The 15034-nt window shown below is 36.0% G+C and overlaps 1 protein-coding gene across 11 annotated transcripts in view; it reads right to left on the bottom strand.

Moving 5' to 3' along the window:
• Positions 1-15034, bottom strand: part of LOC135802259 (SCY1-like protein 2) — a 31342-nt gene that overhangs the window by 4945 nt on the left and 11363 nt on the right. For 8 of the 11 annotated variants that reach the window (XM_065315822.1, XM_065315821.1, XM_065315818.1 and 5 more), the window contains exons 3-13: positions 11902-12258; positions 10304-10424; positions 5339-5434; positions 4627-4772; positions 3697-3827; positions 2914-3028; positions 1888-2033; positions 1149-1302; positions 812-1061; positions 397-753; positions 83-333 (exon numbers count right to left, since the gene is read on the bottom strand). In XM_065315822.1, coding sequence (XP_065171894.1) covers positions 83-333; positions 397-753; positions 812-1061; positions 1149-1302; positions 1888-2033; positions 2914-3028; positions 3697-3827; positions 4627-4772; positions 5339-5434; positions 10304-10424; positions 11902-12258 — 2124 coding nt within the window. The remainder of the gene's footprint in view (positions 1-82; positions 334-396; positions 754-811; positions 1062-1148; positions 1303-1887; positions 2034-2913; positions 3029-3696; positions 3828-4626; positions 4773-5338; positions 5435-10303; positions 10425-11901; positions 12259-15034) is intronic. The other 3 variants (XM_065315819.1, XM_065315820.1, XM_065315813.1) reach the window with 1 other exon arrangement.

A 15034-nucleotide genomic window follows, 5' to 3' on the forward strand; every position in this document is an offset into this window, starting at 1 on the left:
AACGTCTGCTGACAAATGCTGACGGTATACGTGTGACGAATGACATAAACAACCAACACACAAACACACAGAGATTAGTTACCGTTGGTGGTGAGAGGTTCACGGTGGATCCGCGTCGTTCCTGCGGACCAATACTGGAATGTCGTCGGATAGGCAACCCGCCACCAGGGGTACCACCCGGGGAGCTGGCGCATGAAGGTGCGATGCGTATCTTGGGTGTCATCAACGTGTTGTCCGAAAGTCGACGGTTGGGGAACGCGTTGCTCACCTTCAGATAGTTACTATCGGGCGATGAAGGTGATCCACCAAACCACCAACCACCCAACATACCCCCTGCAATATAAAAGTAGAAAACGTGAGATGGAAGGTTATGTTATCGTAAGTGGCTAAGCGAACATCCACCTGCCGAGTTCTTGCGGGCCATGTCTTCGGCACTGGAAGTCTTACGCTGTTCCACACGTAAATTGGGGATGTTGAAGGGTGGTACGTGCATGTTATCCGAACTGTATTGGTGACGCAGCGGGCGGTGCCGCTCTGGACTTGGCAGAGACAGGTTGTCGAGTTTGAGTTTGTTGCGTTGATTGCGGTCGATCTGGTCGAGCATCTCTTGGAGAACTTCCAATAGCATCGTGAACTGCTCGAGGTTCAACGAGGGGTTGACTGTTTGTGGGAGCAAGCTGGGCATCACCTTTGTTGCCATCAGATTTACAGAGAGTCCGTATTTCTTATCACTAAGCATTAGTCGATAAATATCTACAAAACATTTTTTTTTAATTTTAAAATTTTTAAAATGTTTTAGTTTTTAACTTACTGACTACTCGTAGTGTGATTATCGGATCAGACAGTCGGATGTCATAGAGTAAAGGCAATACTTCGTCGATAATTTGACTCTTATCTAATCTATCTAGCGTGCGCTCAACGCACGACAATACGTTGGAGACGATCTTCAAGTCGTTCTGGTTCTTCTCGTAGATCATCTTTGTTTTTGGTAGAATCATCCGTCGGATCGCCATTTCATCCAGGTATTCAGAGACGTTCGTCACTGCGACTAGTGCTGCACTCTACAATATTAAGAACAACGTAACCTTTGTGCGCATACATATAGGCAACACACAATACACTTTTTTATTTTAAAACTGAATACTTACTTGTACTTGTATCGTGGTACTTTCGAAAGCACTGTATAACATCGGCAGAACTTCTGTGCGGATGTCATCACGCGGTGTTTTCTCTAAGATGATGTGTAAATTTTCTAAAAGCGTTACGGTCGCTTGGACAGACTTTGGTGTTGAAAATACACTCCTGCAAGGTAAAAACAATTTTTCATTTTTTTTCTATAAAAAACACTTTTAGAATATTTAAAGCATGCGCAAGCGCATTTTAATTTCCTAGACGTTCATCGCTCATCGTCCTGTTGCTGTTGATATCGTCAATATTTACACAGAGCAAATCTGTGTGCTCGGATGTGTATCGAATTTGTTAAGGGATTAGTCGTGCTGGGGATTACACGCGTCCTCATCCCCGCGTCCGAGTTGTGCGTGGAGAGTTGACTCCGTTTCTGGATCCGATCCGAGGCTGCCGATTCAAAATTACGCCGCGTAAGCTCAACTAACGATTGCTGCGTTGGTGGCTGGATTATAATTAATGTAAGATCGCGCTTGTTGCGGTATTGCCGACGACGTCGCGTAAACAGCGAGTGGATGCTGGAGGACGATTTAAATTGTTTGCGCCCGCAATTTTCTCCGCCACTGGAGTGTATTTGCATACAACGATGGCGGCATCAGCACATTTCGTAATAGACACGATAAGAATCATCTTAACTACTAAATCAGATGAAATTAAATCGAAAAAAACTTTTGAGAGAGAAAAAAATTAAATTTTTCTTACCTAAAGGACGGAAGAATGATGTGTTCGTATTCTTCAATTGTGGATTCGTTAATTAAGTAGAGGACTGGCTGCAGGACTGCCGCGAGCACCTCCTGCGTCTTCATCTCTTGCTGCAGCGAAGGCCAGACGTGCTGATACCACAATTTCTACAAAATAGAATTATAATAACAAGCCGTCCACGATATATATATAGATGTGGATAAAACGATTCGAGTTTTACGGCTTTGGACGCAGAGAAGATGGGCACGTTTGGGACCTGGTTATGCAATATCTAAGGGTTTTACTCTTAAGCTTCTATTCCAGCTAGACGCTGCAAGTTTCATGCAGGAAAGCTTTAGTGAAGTAAAATAGAATAAAACTATCAAGTTTATTTTTAAAAAAATTCTCTTTTTTTTAGAAAATTACTTAACTAATTAGTGTTTGTTCTGGTTTCTAACAATTAACTGTTTAGATGTCGTAAATTTTTATTTCACTAAAAGCAACGATAAGAAAGGCAACAATTGATTATGTCTGGAGTACACTCTCCAGCTGCTTTTTGCTTTTCAGTCAGTTTGGGTCCTTTCACGCCCGTTTTACTTTCGGTGTACTTCAATCTTCTTGTTCAAAAGTTTCGAGCGTTGCTTGAGTTTTGTCCTACCGCATGTTTGCTCAGTGCTCGTCGAGATGGAAAGTTAACGCTGGTTTTAAGTCCGCATGACATAAAGAGGATGCTTCTTTCGATCCGTTTTCATTATTTTTCGTGTTTGTATTGTGTGTGTTTTTATTTTTGAGTACCTTGATGTGAATTGGAGAGTTGGGAAGCAAGCGCGTGGAAGTTTTATCGACGGAATTTGTTTTCTGCGCACGTTTCGCATTAAAGAAAAATATTTATGTCAAGTTATATGAATTGCCATCTTGGGGAGTGTTTAAGCAAGCGATCTAAGGATAATATTTTCACACGATTGAAATTTAGGAAGTAAAATATTTTCGGGGTGCGATTTTAACATTAATTATTATAATATGTGCTTTTTTTATAATATGTGTTACCTTTGGGACGTAGGGTAGCGCTTCTTTGAGAGTACTGCGATAAAAGTGTGCCTTCTGCGTGGGATCCTTCATGTTGATGACGTCGAGAAATTGCAACGCGTGCACGGCCGGATCGCTGGAAATGAGGACGAAAATAGGGCATAAATAAGTAAGCAGCAAACGGATATTTCAAGCCTTCCTACAACCATCATACAAACAATTCCAATCATCCGCAATCCTCGAATTCAATACAAGTATAAATAACGAACAGGGCGTAAATCATCAACGCACAGAGATAAAAAATAAATAAAAAAAACTACACAAACTGTTTTTTGACGTTGGTAAATATTAGTTTTTCGTTTAGAAAGTTTTTGTTGTGGAAAATCCCATTTGATGCTAAATAAATTGCAGAGTAAAACTCTGGATAAATCTACATAACCTTATCAAAACTTCTGCACTGTACAATGTACACGAAATGCAAAATGCGCGATTTACGCTTGGGGGAGCGCATGCAACTTTGCAACTGTAACTTTTAGTTTTCGATTTGTGGTTTTCATGTTTCATTTTTTTATTTGTTTTGCATGTCTAGCCAGTCTAAGTAAAGCAAATTTTATTCAAAGATGAATTATGAATAAAACAACCTGTCAAAAATGTGACAGCTGACATTCTAGGTTATAAAGACGTCAATCCTAACCTATAATGAAGTTTTTTACAAAATTCTTTTGTGTAAAGAATGTTTGTTGATTTAGGAACCATTTCTCGGCCTTTGGTACACAATACACAAAATATTATTTACTTAGGTACCTGAAATATTTGATTAGCGATAGCAACTGCGCCGTGGGTCGTTGTCGGGTGTCCTTGCTGAGCAGGCGCACCGTCGCTTCCTGCAGCGGTATCGGCACTCGTGGCAGTATATTGTGAACTTGATCCTCTAACTAAAAAGCACCCAATTAAAAATCTTTGTTATTGAACTTGACCTTGTTATATAATCAGGTTGAGAGGAATATTTTAATACTATTATATTGTTTTCATTTCCTCTTTGAAGAGTATTCGCTCAACCATTTAAAATATTTCTCGGAAAAATTCCGCCGCGCTGCACTACTTCCTCGAGCGCGATCGTTACAAGACGCAAAACACAAAAGTGGACTAATTAATGCGCGCTTAATTAAGTTAATTAAATTTGCGTTGGTGTACGTTCGCCTCTATTTTCTTCCGTTCAAGTTTAATAGCGACTTTGATTTAGTTTTATGAGTATGAACAAAACGCACTTGGAAATTTTCGCGTATAAGTTAATTAAATCGATAAGAGAACACAATAAGTGTATATTATGAATATGCAAAATAAACAATTAATTACGATATTAATGAAGAGAGATGCAAGAAATGCAAGTGAAATGTTTGTGTGTTCATTGGGTTGCCTAGATACGTTTACTGAAGGAAAAAGAATTTTTCATTTTATGAAGTTGAATAATAAAATTGATTTTCAAGTAATTTGCACAAGGCGCAAATGGCGCATAACACGAACCGAAAACTTTTTCACCCGTCTTCATCGTGCAACGTCAGCGCTAACACTTCTGAATAAGACATCAAATGCAGCAGAGCGAGTTTCATAATCGGATTCGCCGTGCACTTTCGCGTGTGAACATTTTTGAATGCCATAACTTTTAAGACGCGTGAAAAGTTAAAAACTCGCATATTTTACTAGGTTTTCGAGATTATAAATACATTAGATTACCAATTCGAGTTGTTTCAAATAGCTGGAGCTAGAGTGCTGGGCCTGGATGAGCGGCCGGCCCTGATTGAAGATCGCGCAGATGACCATCCCCAGCGAGAACATGTCGCTGAGTATGCTGCATATCGATTGCGTTTGCGTTTCGGGGGCTGTGTCGCACCGCAGCACGCAACAGGCGACAAATCACGCACACCGCATGAAACAAGGCCAAAACACAACATCGAATGTCACTTGTTGCACACACAGTGGGTCAGTGGGAATAATGGATGGGTATGAAAAACTGTCATAAAATGCATGTTAATACACAAGTATTAAAATGAATTACATTTCTCAGAAATCGTTGGTTTTGATGGTAAAAAAATTGAGTTTTGAGTTCAAAATTTAAAATTTACGGAAAATCACAATGAAGGCTTGATTTATGACGTCAATATTGAGTTAAAAAATGAAAAATTGACGGTTATTCAATGAAAACAAAAGAAAATGTAAAAAATCCAATTGAGTTTGACTGCGGATGTGACGTCATTGTTGAGTTATTTCCTTTCAATGGTATCCTACATATTTTTGCGGTTTTCCAAATTTCGCGTTTTTTTTTAAACAAAAAAATTCCATTAATTCTTCATGTATTCTTTAATTTATTAAAAAAATAATAAAATTTTCTGATTTTTGTGATTCTATTGTTACTAAAATTACTAAACAATATATATTAGTTGTTTACCTGTATAGTCGAGATTGGGTTGAGCCATTTTCGATAATCTGGACGTCCACGGTTGACAGGGCACGGGTTCAACGCCATCCACATCGTTCACCCTCTCTGCAACACATCGTCGAAAGGATTCTGTTAGATTGCGTCATGTGGTGCGGAACATGCTCGTGCGATCCGAAACAAATTACAACCAAAAGAGCGCTGTGTGCAATTTTGTTCTATTTAAAGTCCACAGGAGGCATAAATCAAAATCGTCCTTTCCTAGATTCAATCAAAATAAAATCAAAAAAGTAAATTGCGGATTTGTTGAGTATGAATACGTAAAAATGTCAACATAACTTGCTTGAGTTAATATTTTTAATTGAAATTTTGTTGTTTTTTACCCCGGCTGGTGCTGTTTGCATCGCGGCAATTCGTTATTGTGCTTGGGTGTTTTTAATTTATTTGCAGACTAAATACACACATTTGTGCTTGCATTTCATTTCAGGTATACATGAATATTTATTTTTCGTGCTTTCATTCATTTTATCGCCGGTGCTTTTTTCGTTGAGTTATTTGAGGTTTATGTAAAAATGTTTGTTAAAATTAAAATATATTTTCGGAATAAATTTTATTTTATGAATTCATAGCGCCGCCGGGTACGAATCTAGATAATCAAAAGAAAAATCTTGTGACTTGAGTTATTAAACGATTTTGATAAAGAAAAAGAATATTGCGGTTTATCGATGGCCGCACACAGACTCTGTGAAAACTGCAGAGATGTTTTTTTTTTTGCTTGGGGTTTTTAATAGCCTCTTCTCTTCTTGCTTGGTTGCCCGGGTCATTTCTTTTTTTTTTTCATGCTTTTTTATGCGAACAAAACCCGCGTAGGCTCCCATTGAAAAATTTCCAACGACCACAATAAACGTCTCGGTCCAGGAAATTTATTCCATTTTCTACCTTCCGAGAAGTTTTTCAAGCATGATCAAACGAGTAGAAGTAAGTCCAAGATAAGAAGAAGATGAGGAAAAAACGAAGAATGCGCTGCTAATTGAAGTAGATGTATATTAAAAGCAAAAAACTTTGTGGTCATAATTTTTATAAATTTTCATCATCACAACATAACCTCGATTCGTAGAAAAGAGGAAAAAAAACTTTAAATCAGTTTGATGACGTTAATGTTGATGTTGTGATGTTGGGCGAGACAAATTTTCCCTTTGATGGTTCCGTATCGCCAAAAACAGGTGGGCGTAAGCTCCGGCTAAAAATAACACCGTGCCATCCGGTCGCCGAAGGCAGTAGCAGCGCGGCCGTGACATATTAATTAGACTTTTAATTGATTGCGAAACTTGGCGACCTGTGCCAAGACTGAAATTTCAGTCTTTGTGTGTTTTGATGATTAATACTCTTCGCTGTATTTACATATTTACGGTGTGATTGTTTGCTGGGCGATTGTGTGACACGCTTCACCGGATGTTGTTTTACAGCTAATTGAATCAAGGTTCATTTTAATACGGAAGAGTTCTTATTGAATTACTTATAACCGGGAAGGTATGGAATTTTAAATTCTTAGTGACGAGGTTAAATTCATCTAATTCCGGGAGTAAAAAGAGCAGAATGATAATTTTTACTATTTTTTATAAACAATTTAAAATAGAGTGTAGAAAGGTGTATGAAATTATTTAAATTATATAAATTATTTGATTAATAATTTAAATTTAAGAAAATTGCGTTTTAAATCTCATAATTGCGATGTTCTACTTTGATGCCTCATAACTTAAAAACTAAAAAGGGTAAATTAATGATTTAACGTTTTCTGGGAAGATAATATTAAAGACTATTAAAAGGAAAACTTAAACTTTGCCTTTTTCTTAGTAATACTTAAGCCATATTAAAAAGAATTATGAAAGCAGCGTCTAATTAAACGTAAAAACTGGGTCAACTTTGAATTACGATAATTTTAATGATTTTATAGGCATAATTCATATTAAAAATTCAATAAATAAAAAATTTATAGGACATTTAACGTGTATAAGAACAACTTTATATTTCTAGTCATTATTCTGTTAGGTTAATTGAAGTAAATGCTTAAATTTTTATACAATTGAAGTGAAAATCGTTATAATTCCGAATCTAATAAAGATTTAGATGCCATTTCTTTGATAAATCTTATGATTTATTACAATATTTGTTTTGCAAAGCGGTTAAAATTGTTGTAATACATGCGTAAAAATTAAAAAAAATGTAAAATTAAATTGAAATTCACGTTTTTCACGCATTTTTCACAAACATTTAACTATTGACTATTGAAGTAAAAATTGTCATAATTCCGAATCTAACAAAGATAAAGAAGCCATTTTTCTTTCTTTTGTTAAATCATAAAACTTATTATAATATTTCTTTTGCAAAACTGTTAAAAATTTGATATTATGCGCATAAATACCAAAAAAACAAAAATAAAATAAAAATTTCCAATTTTCAAGTGTGTGTACATGTAATTAGGCTAAATTGTAATATTGGCTGGCAGATCCACGTGGCAAACACGCAGATAGCAGACAGGTGGGAGCGCTGCGCCGCCTTTCTGCATATCGATTGAAACGCACCCCCAGGATGTGCGATGTGCGACGTACGTTTGCGGCGTGGCGTGGCTTCTGTTCTCATCCAATACAAAATATAGGTCACTTTACAGTCGCCGACCAAAACAAGCGCACACACTCGACGCAAAAATTAAAAACACCGAATAAACTTTCCACGAAGCTTTTGTCTAGTTCGGCCGGGATTTAGTATAGCTTACAGCTTAGAGCAGCAAACACGCAATTGTTTATTTACTGCACTTTGGAGTAAAACCATCGACAATTTGATCAGCAGTGAACTGAACTCAACTCTCTACTGGGAGAGTGCAGGAGTATCTCAACTTCCGCACGTGGAAAAGTCCGGCTGTCGTAGCGCCTGCGGGCAGTGCGATTGTGCGCTATTGTCGAACAAGTTAATTAGTCATTCCAGTTTGACGCGCAGTGCGCCCCTGCGAATTTGCAAATTTCGTCCTTTTATCTCTTCCGCTTCTGTCTCTCCAGGGAGGAGAGTCAAGGCAACTGCACGCTTATCCAAACATCAGTTGATATGTTTCCATTTTTCATTTGCCTCAAGCATTTTATTGCTATTTGTAAAAATGTTGAGAAAAATTCTCCAAAAATTCTTCGGAAATGAGAAATTAATATATTGAAAATGTATTCTCGTGGAAAATGAGCCTTTGTAACCTGATTACGGGCTGCACAAATGGTGGTGGTGTTTGTGCAGCTGCTTTTGAAGAAAAGAGGGAAATCCACTTGTGCACGCCGAATGAATCCAGGAGTGATTAAAGTTTCATACATAAAAGCACAAAGCGCTCGCGTCCATTTCGTCCATTATGGGCCGCGCGCGAGAGTTCGCGCAGTGCTTCAGTAAAACGCTTTTTTATTGCTTTATTGCACTGAATTTAAAGCGTTCCTCTGCCGGCTGCTTGCACGGAAAAGAGCCACGCTAATAGAATTTCGATTGGGAGTCGAGCTGCGGTCATAAAAGGCGCATGAATTTCACATTTTTATACTCAATGCCAGATTTTGACTGTTGGACTACTAGCTCGTTTATGACTTGTTCTATTGTCATTGATATGGGCATTGCAATGGCACTATTCTTTTACTACAATGAAATAAAGCAAAAATTTGGCAAAATAATAGAATTTCAACGCAGCAAAACTATAAATTCTACAATTTTCACAAAAAATCCAGATAATAGTGCATTTTACTGAACTTTCATGAAATAATTAAAAATCTGAGTTTTAATTTAAAGAAAAAAACTTTTACGATAGTATTCATAAACAAGCAATAATTAGTAATGTTCCTAAATGTAAAATAGAACTAATGAACAATTTCATGTACCTATATGGTTACATAAAAAATAATTGACTTGATTATTGATTTTTTTGCTCGCATTTTCGAGCAGTGCAAATCGGATTTGTTTTGACAGGAAGAACTTGATTTTTCAGTACGCGCATAAAAAATTCATTTGAATATTTCAAAAATATTCCATTCAATTCAATTAAATTGCTTGATACGCTTTCAATTCAAAGTTAATTTTAAATTTAAAAGGAAATTAAAGTACAAAATATTAAAGCAAAATTAAAGTTTTGCATTTAAAATAATTTAATGGTACGATTAAAAATGTTTAATATAAGTATATAGCGTTTTTCTTTTTTAATTTAAATGCAGTTTCATATATTTTTTACCAAAGATATTAATTTATTAACTTTTGCAGTTTACATTGCTTTCAAAGCGCGTGCAATGGATTGCAGAATATTTCAAAATGCTGATTTTATATTACACTCGGTATTTTATGATTCTCTGGCATATTAATAACAGAATGTATATATTTTAATGTTTTTAATGTATAGTTGGCAATCAAATTTTAGAAACAAAAAATCATAAAGCGTATGAAATTCAATCAAATCATCAGAATTTTACACAAAATTCAACTTTGCCATTTAATTAGGTTAAAATTGCTTTAAAAGCATGTATAATGGGTTGCATAATATTGCAAATTGCAAATTTTTTTATTACACCCTATATTTTATGATTCTATTATCAATTAATAACAAAATATATATATTTTAATACTTTTATAACTTATGTATAGTTTGCAATTAAATTTTACAAACAAAAACTTATAAAACATCAAAAACTCTCTCAAATTATCAAAAATTTCAACATTTTTGCAATTTTCCGATTAAAAACACCTTGTATATGCCTAGTATCAATAATAAAACTCTCATCCCAGTTGCTATTTAATGTACTTCGAAAAAAGGCCTAAATACCCACCAGCTGTGCGTGTGCGATACGTTAAATATTAAAGTGTGATTAAACAAACGTATACGAGTGTTGGATTTCAATAATTTACACTCGTACATAATAGATTCGCGCTGGTGTTGGTAGAAATGGCGGTTGTAACACTTTCGCATCATACCTGTGAATTCGAGTCCAGCCAATTTCCACGTGCCCTTCTTGGTGACGAGGATGCTCGCCGGACACACGTTCCTGTGCAGCACATGACCCGAATAATGCAGAAAGGAGAGCGCTTCCGTTATCTGGAATCGATAAGCAAACGCCACACTAAAATTAACCAAACTAGCTACAATACACACAACCAAACACACACACACAGTGTAAAAATCAAATAAAATAAAATAAAATAAAAACGAAGAAAAAATCATTCATAAATGTTAAATTATTCATTGTAAATTGCATAAATTGCAAAGGGTTGTTGTTTATTAGCGAATATAGCGAATATATTAATTCGCCGAGAGAGGCTGAGAGGCTGCAACTATTCGTGTAAATCCTTCGAGACACGTGTTGACTAAAAAGCCCAGCTCGAAGCAGCGGTGGATTAGGGCAGGTCGCGTTAAATGCGAAGCCGCCCCCGGTGACGTCCCGATGGGAGGCGGCTGTCGACGGCGTCGGGCGCTCGCCCAGACAGAAGGATTGTCAGCGCTAAGCTCGATAATCCTGTTGGGATTGTTGCTCTTGAATTATTCAGAAATCATTACTGCAACTCTATTAAATTTTAATTATTTAATAAACTATATCATCATCAAATCAAATCATTTCAATTTTAATCACAAAAAATAAGTTTTTCTTTAAATTCATTACCAAGACATTAAATTATAAATATTTTACTTTAATAATGATTTTATCGCTTGAATATCACCAAAAATAGATCATATATATGATCTGTCATTCATTTTTGACATTTACATAACCTTAAACTTTAATTTTGACAGTTCTGTCAACAACAGGAGAAAATTCAAAGAAAAAATAACTTTTAATCATGAAAAATGTTATTATTGGTGTAGACTTTGCGGAAAATGTTTTAAAAAGTATTTAAAAGTATATTTTTTAACACTTAATGAACAATTTAGTAATATACTCGTATTGAGTTTTTTTGTAAATTTTCATTTTTTGATTGCTTGATTTGCTTTAAACTAACTGCTTAGATATAAAATTACTCATATTTTACTATAAAAATGATTTTATCGCTAAAATATCAACAAAAACAGGGCAAATATATTATCTATCATTCACTTTTGACATATACATAACCTTAAACTTTACTTTTGACAGTTCTGTCAACAACAGGAGAAAATTTAAAGAAAAAATAACTTTTAAGCATAAAAAGTGTCATTAATGATGAATTCTTCACGGAAAATTTTGTAAAAAGTGTTTAAAAGTATCATTTTACGCACTTAGTGAACAATTTAGTAATATATTGATTTATTTTGAAAATTTTTATTTTTTGATCTCAAGTTTAGCTTTAAATTTATGGCCTAGACATTAAAATGCTCATATTTTACTTTAATAATGATTTTATCGATAAAATATTACCAAAACCTAATAAATTTGTATTATACCAGTAAGGATAACCTAATAAACTTGAGTAAAACCCTGTAATTACGTAATAACCGTGCAACAAGTGCTTAAGTTTTATCTCCGCGTCCCATCTCAATCTATTAACGCTGCAGAAGTACATAAAACAATCAAATGCATACAGTATGTCCATATGCTCACCTGTAAAATCCCGTATTTGTACTCAATGTCCAAAAAGTTGTACTCCCTCGCGTGGGTAGGTCGCGGTGACGGAGGCGGCGCCTGCGACGCCCCCGGAGGCAAACTACCCCCATGATTCGAGCTCATTTCTTGATGATGCGCCAGCACATTTGCCAAACTGGCATACACGGGCTCCGTCGCAAACGCTAACGTCTCCGGGCATTCCTCGATCGGATGCAGGACGTGCAGGATTTTCGGGTGGCGAAAGCGCTCCAATTGTCGCACGGACGAGCGGAGGATTTCCGTGACTGTTTCCTTGCGTTTTGGTTTATGCAGTTTCTCTGCGCAGCGCTTTTCGAAGAGAAACACTGAACATTCCTGCAACATGATGAAAATCACATTTTTTATTGAAGATTAAAACGACACGCATTAAATATAGAGGAAATTTGTTGCGTGTTACACGTTGTGGAAGGGTGTGAGTAAACGGTGGAAGCGGAGGCGCTTAATACACATACTAAACTGGGCAATTTATCAGCCATTATCGGTTTTTATATTTACTCCTTTTTTCATCCAACGCGCTGGTGGATTTATATGGGAAAGTCATGTTAACGTGCGTCTGATGTATAAAAACAAGTTGTTAAAAGAATATCGAAGAATATTTCTATACTTTAATGAAAAGACTGCAAATTATAGAGCATACGTGTCAATAAATATTTGATGTCTTTACATAACTCGAATGACAGCTTCATTTTGTGGTTATGTCATATTTTATGTGACTTGGTGTCTAATAAACACATTAATTTACTTTTTTTAACTTTTTGTGCTTCTAAAGCTTCGATATATTGTGTAAATGTTGTAGAAATTGTTTTATTAGCAAAAAACTGTCTAAAAACAACATAATTTTAGGTTATAAAAGCATTCGTCTGTTTCTATAGATCATATAAAGCCAATGATCGTGTATTTTTGAGTATTTAGTGCGCCATCTAGCGTAGCATACCCAAAAAGTAAATATTAACATAAAATTACTTTCTTTGTATTTAAACGAAAAAAGAACTAATATTAGAAGTTTTTTATCATCTACAATTGACATATAGGTAGTATACATAATAAATTTATGAAAGTTTCACCAGCCACGTAGTTAATCTACAGAGCAAATTTATTTTCATCATGCGCGGCGAAAACTTTTCCACGCGCTCGCCTCGCTCATAATCTAATTATCTAACAAAAATGGGCGCAGAGTGAAATTAATTATATCCGTTTGCACACGTTCAGATTAAATAAAACCTCTTTTTTTTATATAAATTGCAATTGAAATAACCTTCAAATCAAAATTTCTCAACTTGTGTTTAACAGATGGCAGCACACAGATAACTTGCTACCGGGTTGAAAATTACAGCAATTTCGCGGAATGTCTAAACGAGTAATTGCATAGTGTCTGCTGTGTAATTCTGAGTTAAGCACAGTAAGTTTCGAGCTCATAGTTGGGTTGGAAGTGAGAGATATGCCGTGGTGCGGTTTGGGTTGACGCCCTTTGGCTCAAGACGAAACGCTTCTAACTTAATTTCCAGCGCCACGGTCGGTGTAAGTTGTAATCCGGAATTAAATTACATTTTCCGGCATGACTAAGTAATTGTTTCAGTGCAAACAATATTATAATTATTTATCATCAATTCCGTTCGTGGTGTGTAATATATATGGAGAGATATATAAACAAATTGCTATCCAGTTACATTTTAATGAGAAAACCGTATCATAACTTTTAATGCGGATTAAATTTATTCACTTGGTTTCACTTGCGTTTTGGTTTCAATTTTGATACATATCGTCAACTGAATATTATTTATAAATATACAATATGTACGTGCTGGAAATTTAAATAGGGGAGATATATGATCTGTCATTTGGTTATGACAGTTACATAACCTTTAAATTTACTTTTGACAGTTTTGTCAACAGCAGGCGAAAATTTAAAGAAAAAACAACTTTTTGGCATTAAAAATGACATTATTGATGTTTACTTCCCCGAAAATGATGTAAAAAGTGTTCAAAAGTATCATTTTACGCACTTGGTGTAAAATTTAACAATTTTATTAAGTTCTTTTGTAAATTTACTCTTTAAATTCCTGCTTTTGATGCCTGTTAACCACACTGTATGTAAAAAAGTGTATCAAATTAGAAATTTCATCCTTATTCAGAATGAAAGTCAGGAATCTCATCATTTTTCGACGGCGTGTTTGGCGCACAATGAAATTCGATTCGATTCGCAGAGCACGCATAATTCCTCGGCCTAATTCCACCTCATGCTCCTCACCAGCCATCTCCAAAGCCATGGAACAGGATTGCTCCGAGTCCTTTCTTACCTCACAGCGGCTGCCGTCGATTGACAATACTTTGAATGAACTTTTGAACTTTCATCGCGCATTGTGCGCGCAACTTCATTTGTAACAAACACGCTGATACCTGGCGCGTTTAGCTGACGTTCCGACATTTATTACGAGCGAAATTCCGCGAATTGTTGAATACCGAATGAGCTCCGAATGAAACTTGTTGACCTGGACTTGATTCATGATTTCCGCAAACGCGACTGCATACAAATTATGCACATTGACATATTTTTCATGCAGGAAGGTACATCAAATTAAGGATACACCTGTATATATCGAGGCACAAAATCGAAGGACGTAAGATTAAGCACCAATTTAATAGAAGCATCGGAAATGGCAATGGCGTTGAGTGCGGGAAATGTGGGTAAAATTGAACGTAAACACGTGGGCGAGGAAATATAGGTTGAAGTAGGTCGCGCCGGATGTGCGGAAACATGCGAACGGTGATTATCGAACGATAACAAACCGCACCCAGTAAGATTCAATCCTATTAGACTCGGGGCTCTTCAAAGCCCATTCGATACAAATCCATAATCATTCGGATGGAAGACCCAGCAACTAAATTATGTTAATTATTGCATCAAACTACAAATTGCGCTGTTGCCAAATAAAATCTTAACATAACCTTATTTACAATGTCATCCTGATCCACATGATGACATGTTTGGAGATTAATATCAAGCTGTAATCACGCGATAGCATCGCTGTTAATGACGCCACTAACGTCCGGTTTGACCACATTGCTGAAACCAGTGCAGGCTGCGACCTCG

The sequence above is a fragment of the Atheta coriaria genome, unplaced genomic scaffold (genome assembly GCF_025399875.1).
Source record: "Atheta coriaria isolate IRGN ID8LTWV9N9 unplaced genomic scaffold, Caltech_Dcor_3.1 hic_scaffold_16_pilon, whole genome shotgun sequence".
In the NCBI taxonomy this organism is placed as follows: domain Eukaryota; kingdom Metazoa; phylum Arthropoda; class Insecta; order Coleoptera; family Staphylinidae; genus Dalotia; species Dalotia coriaria.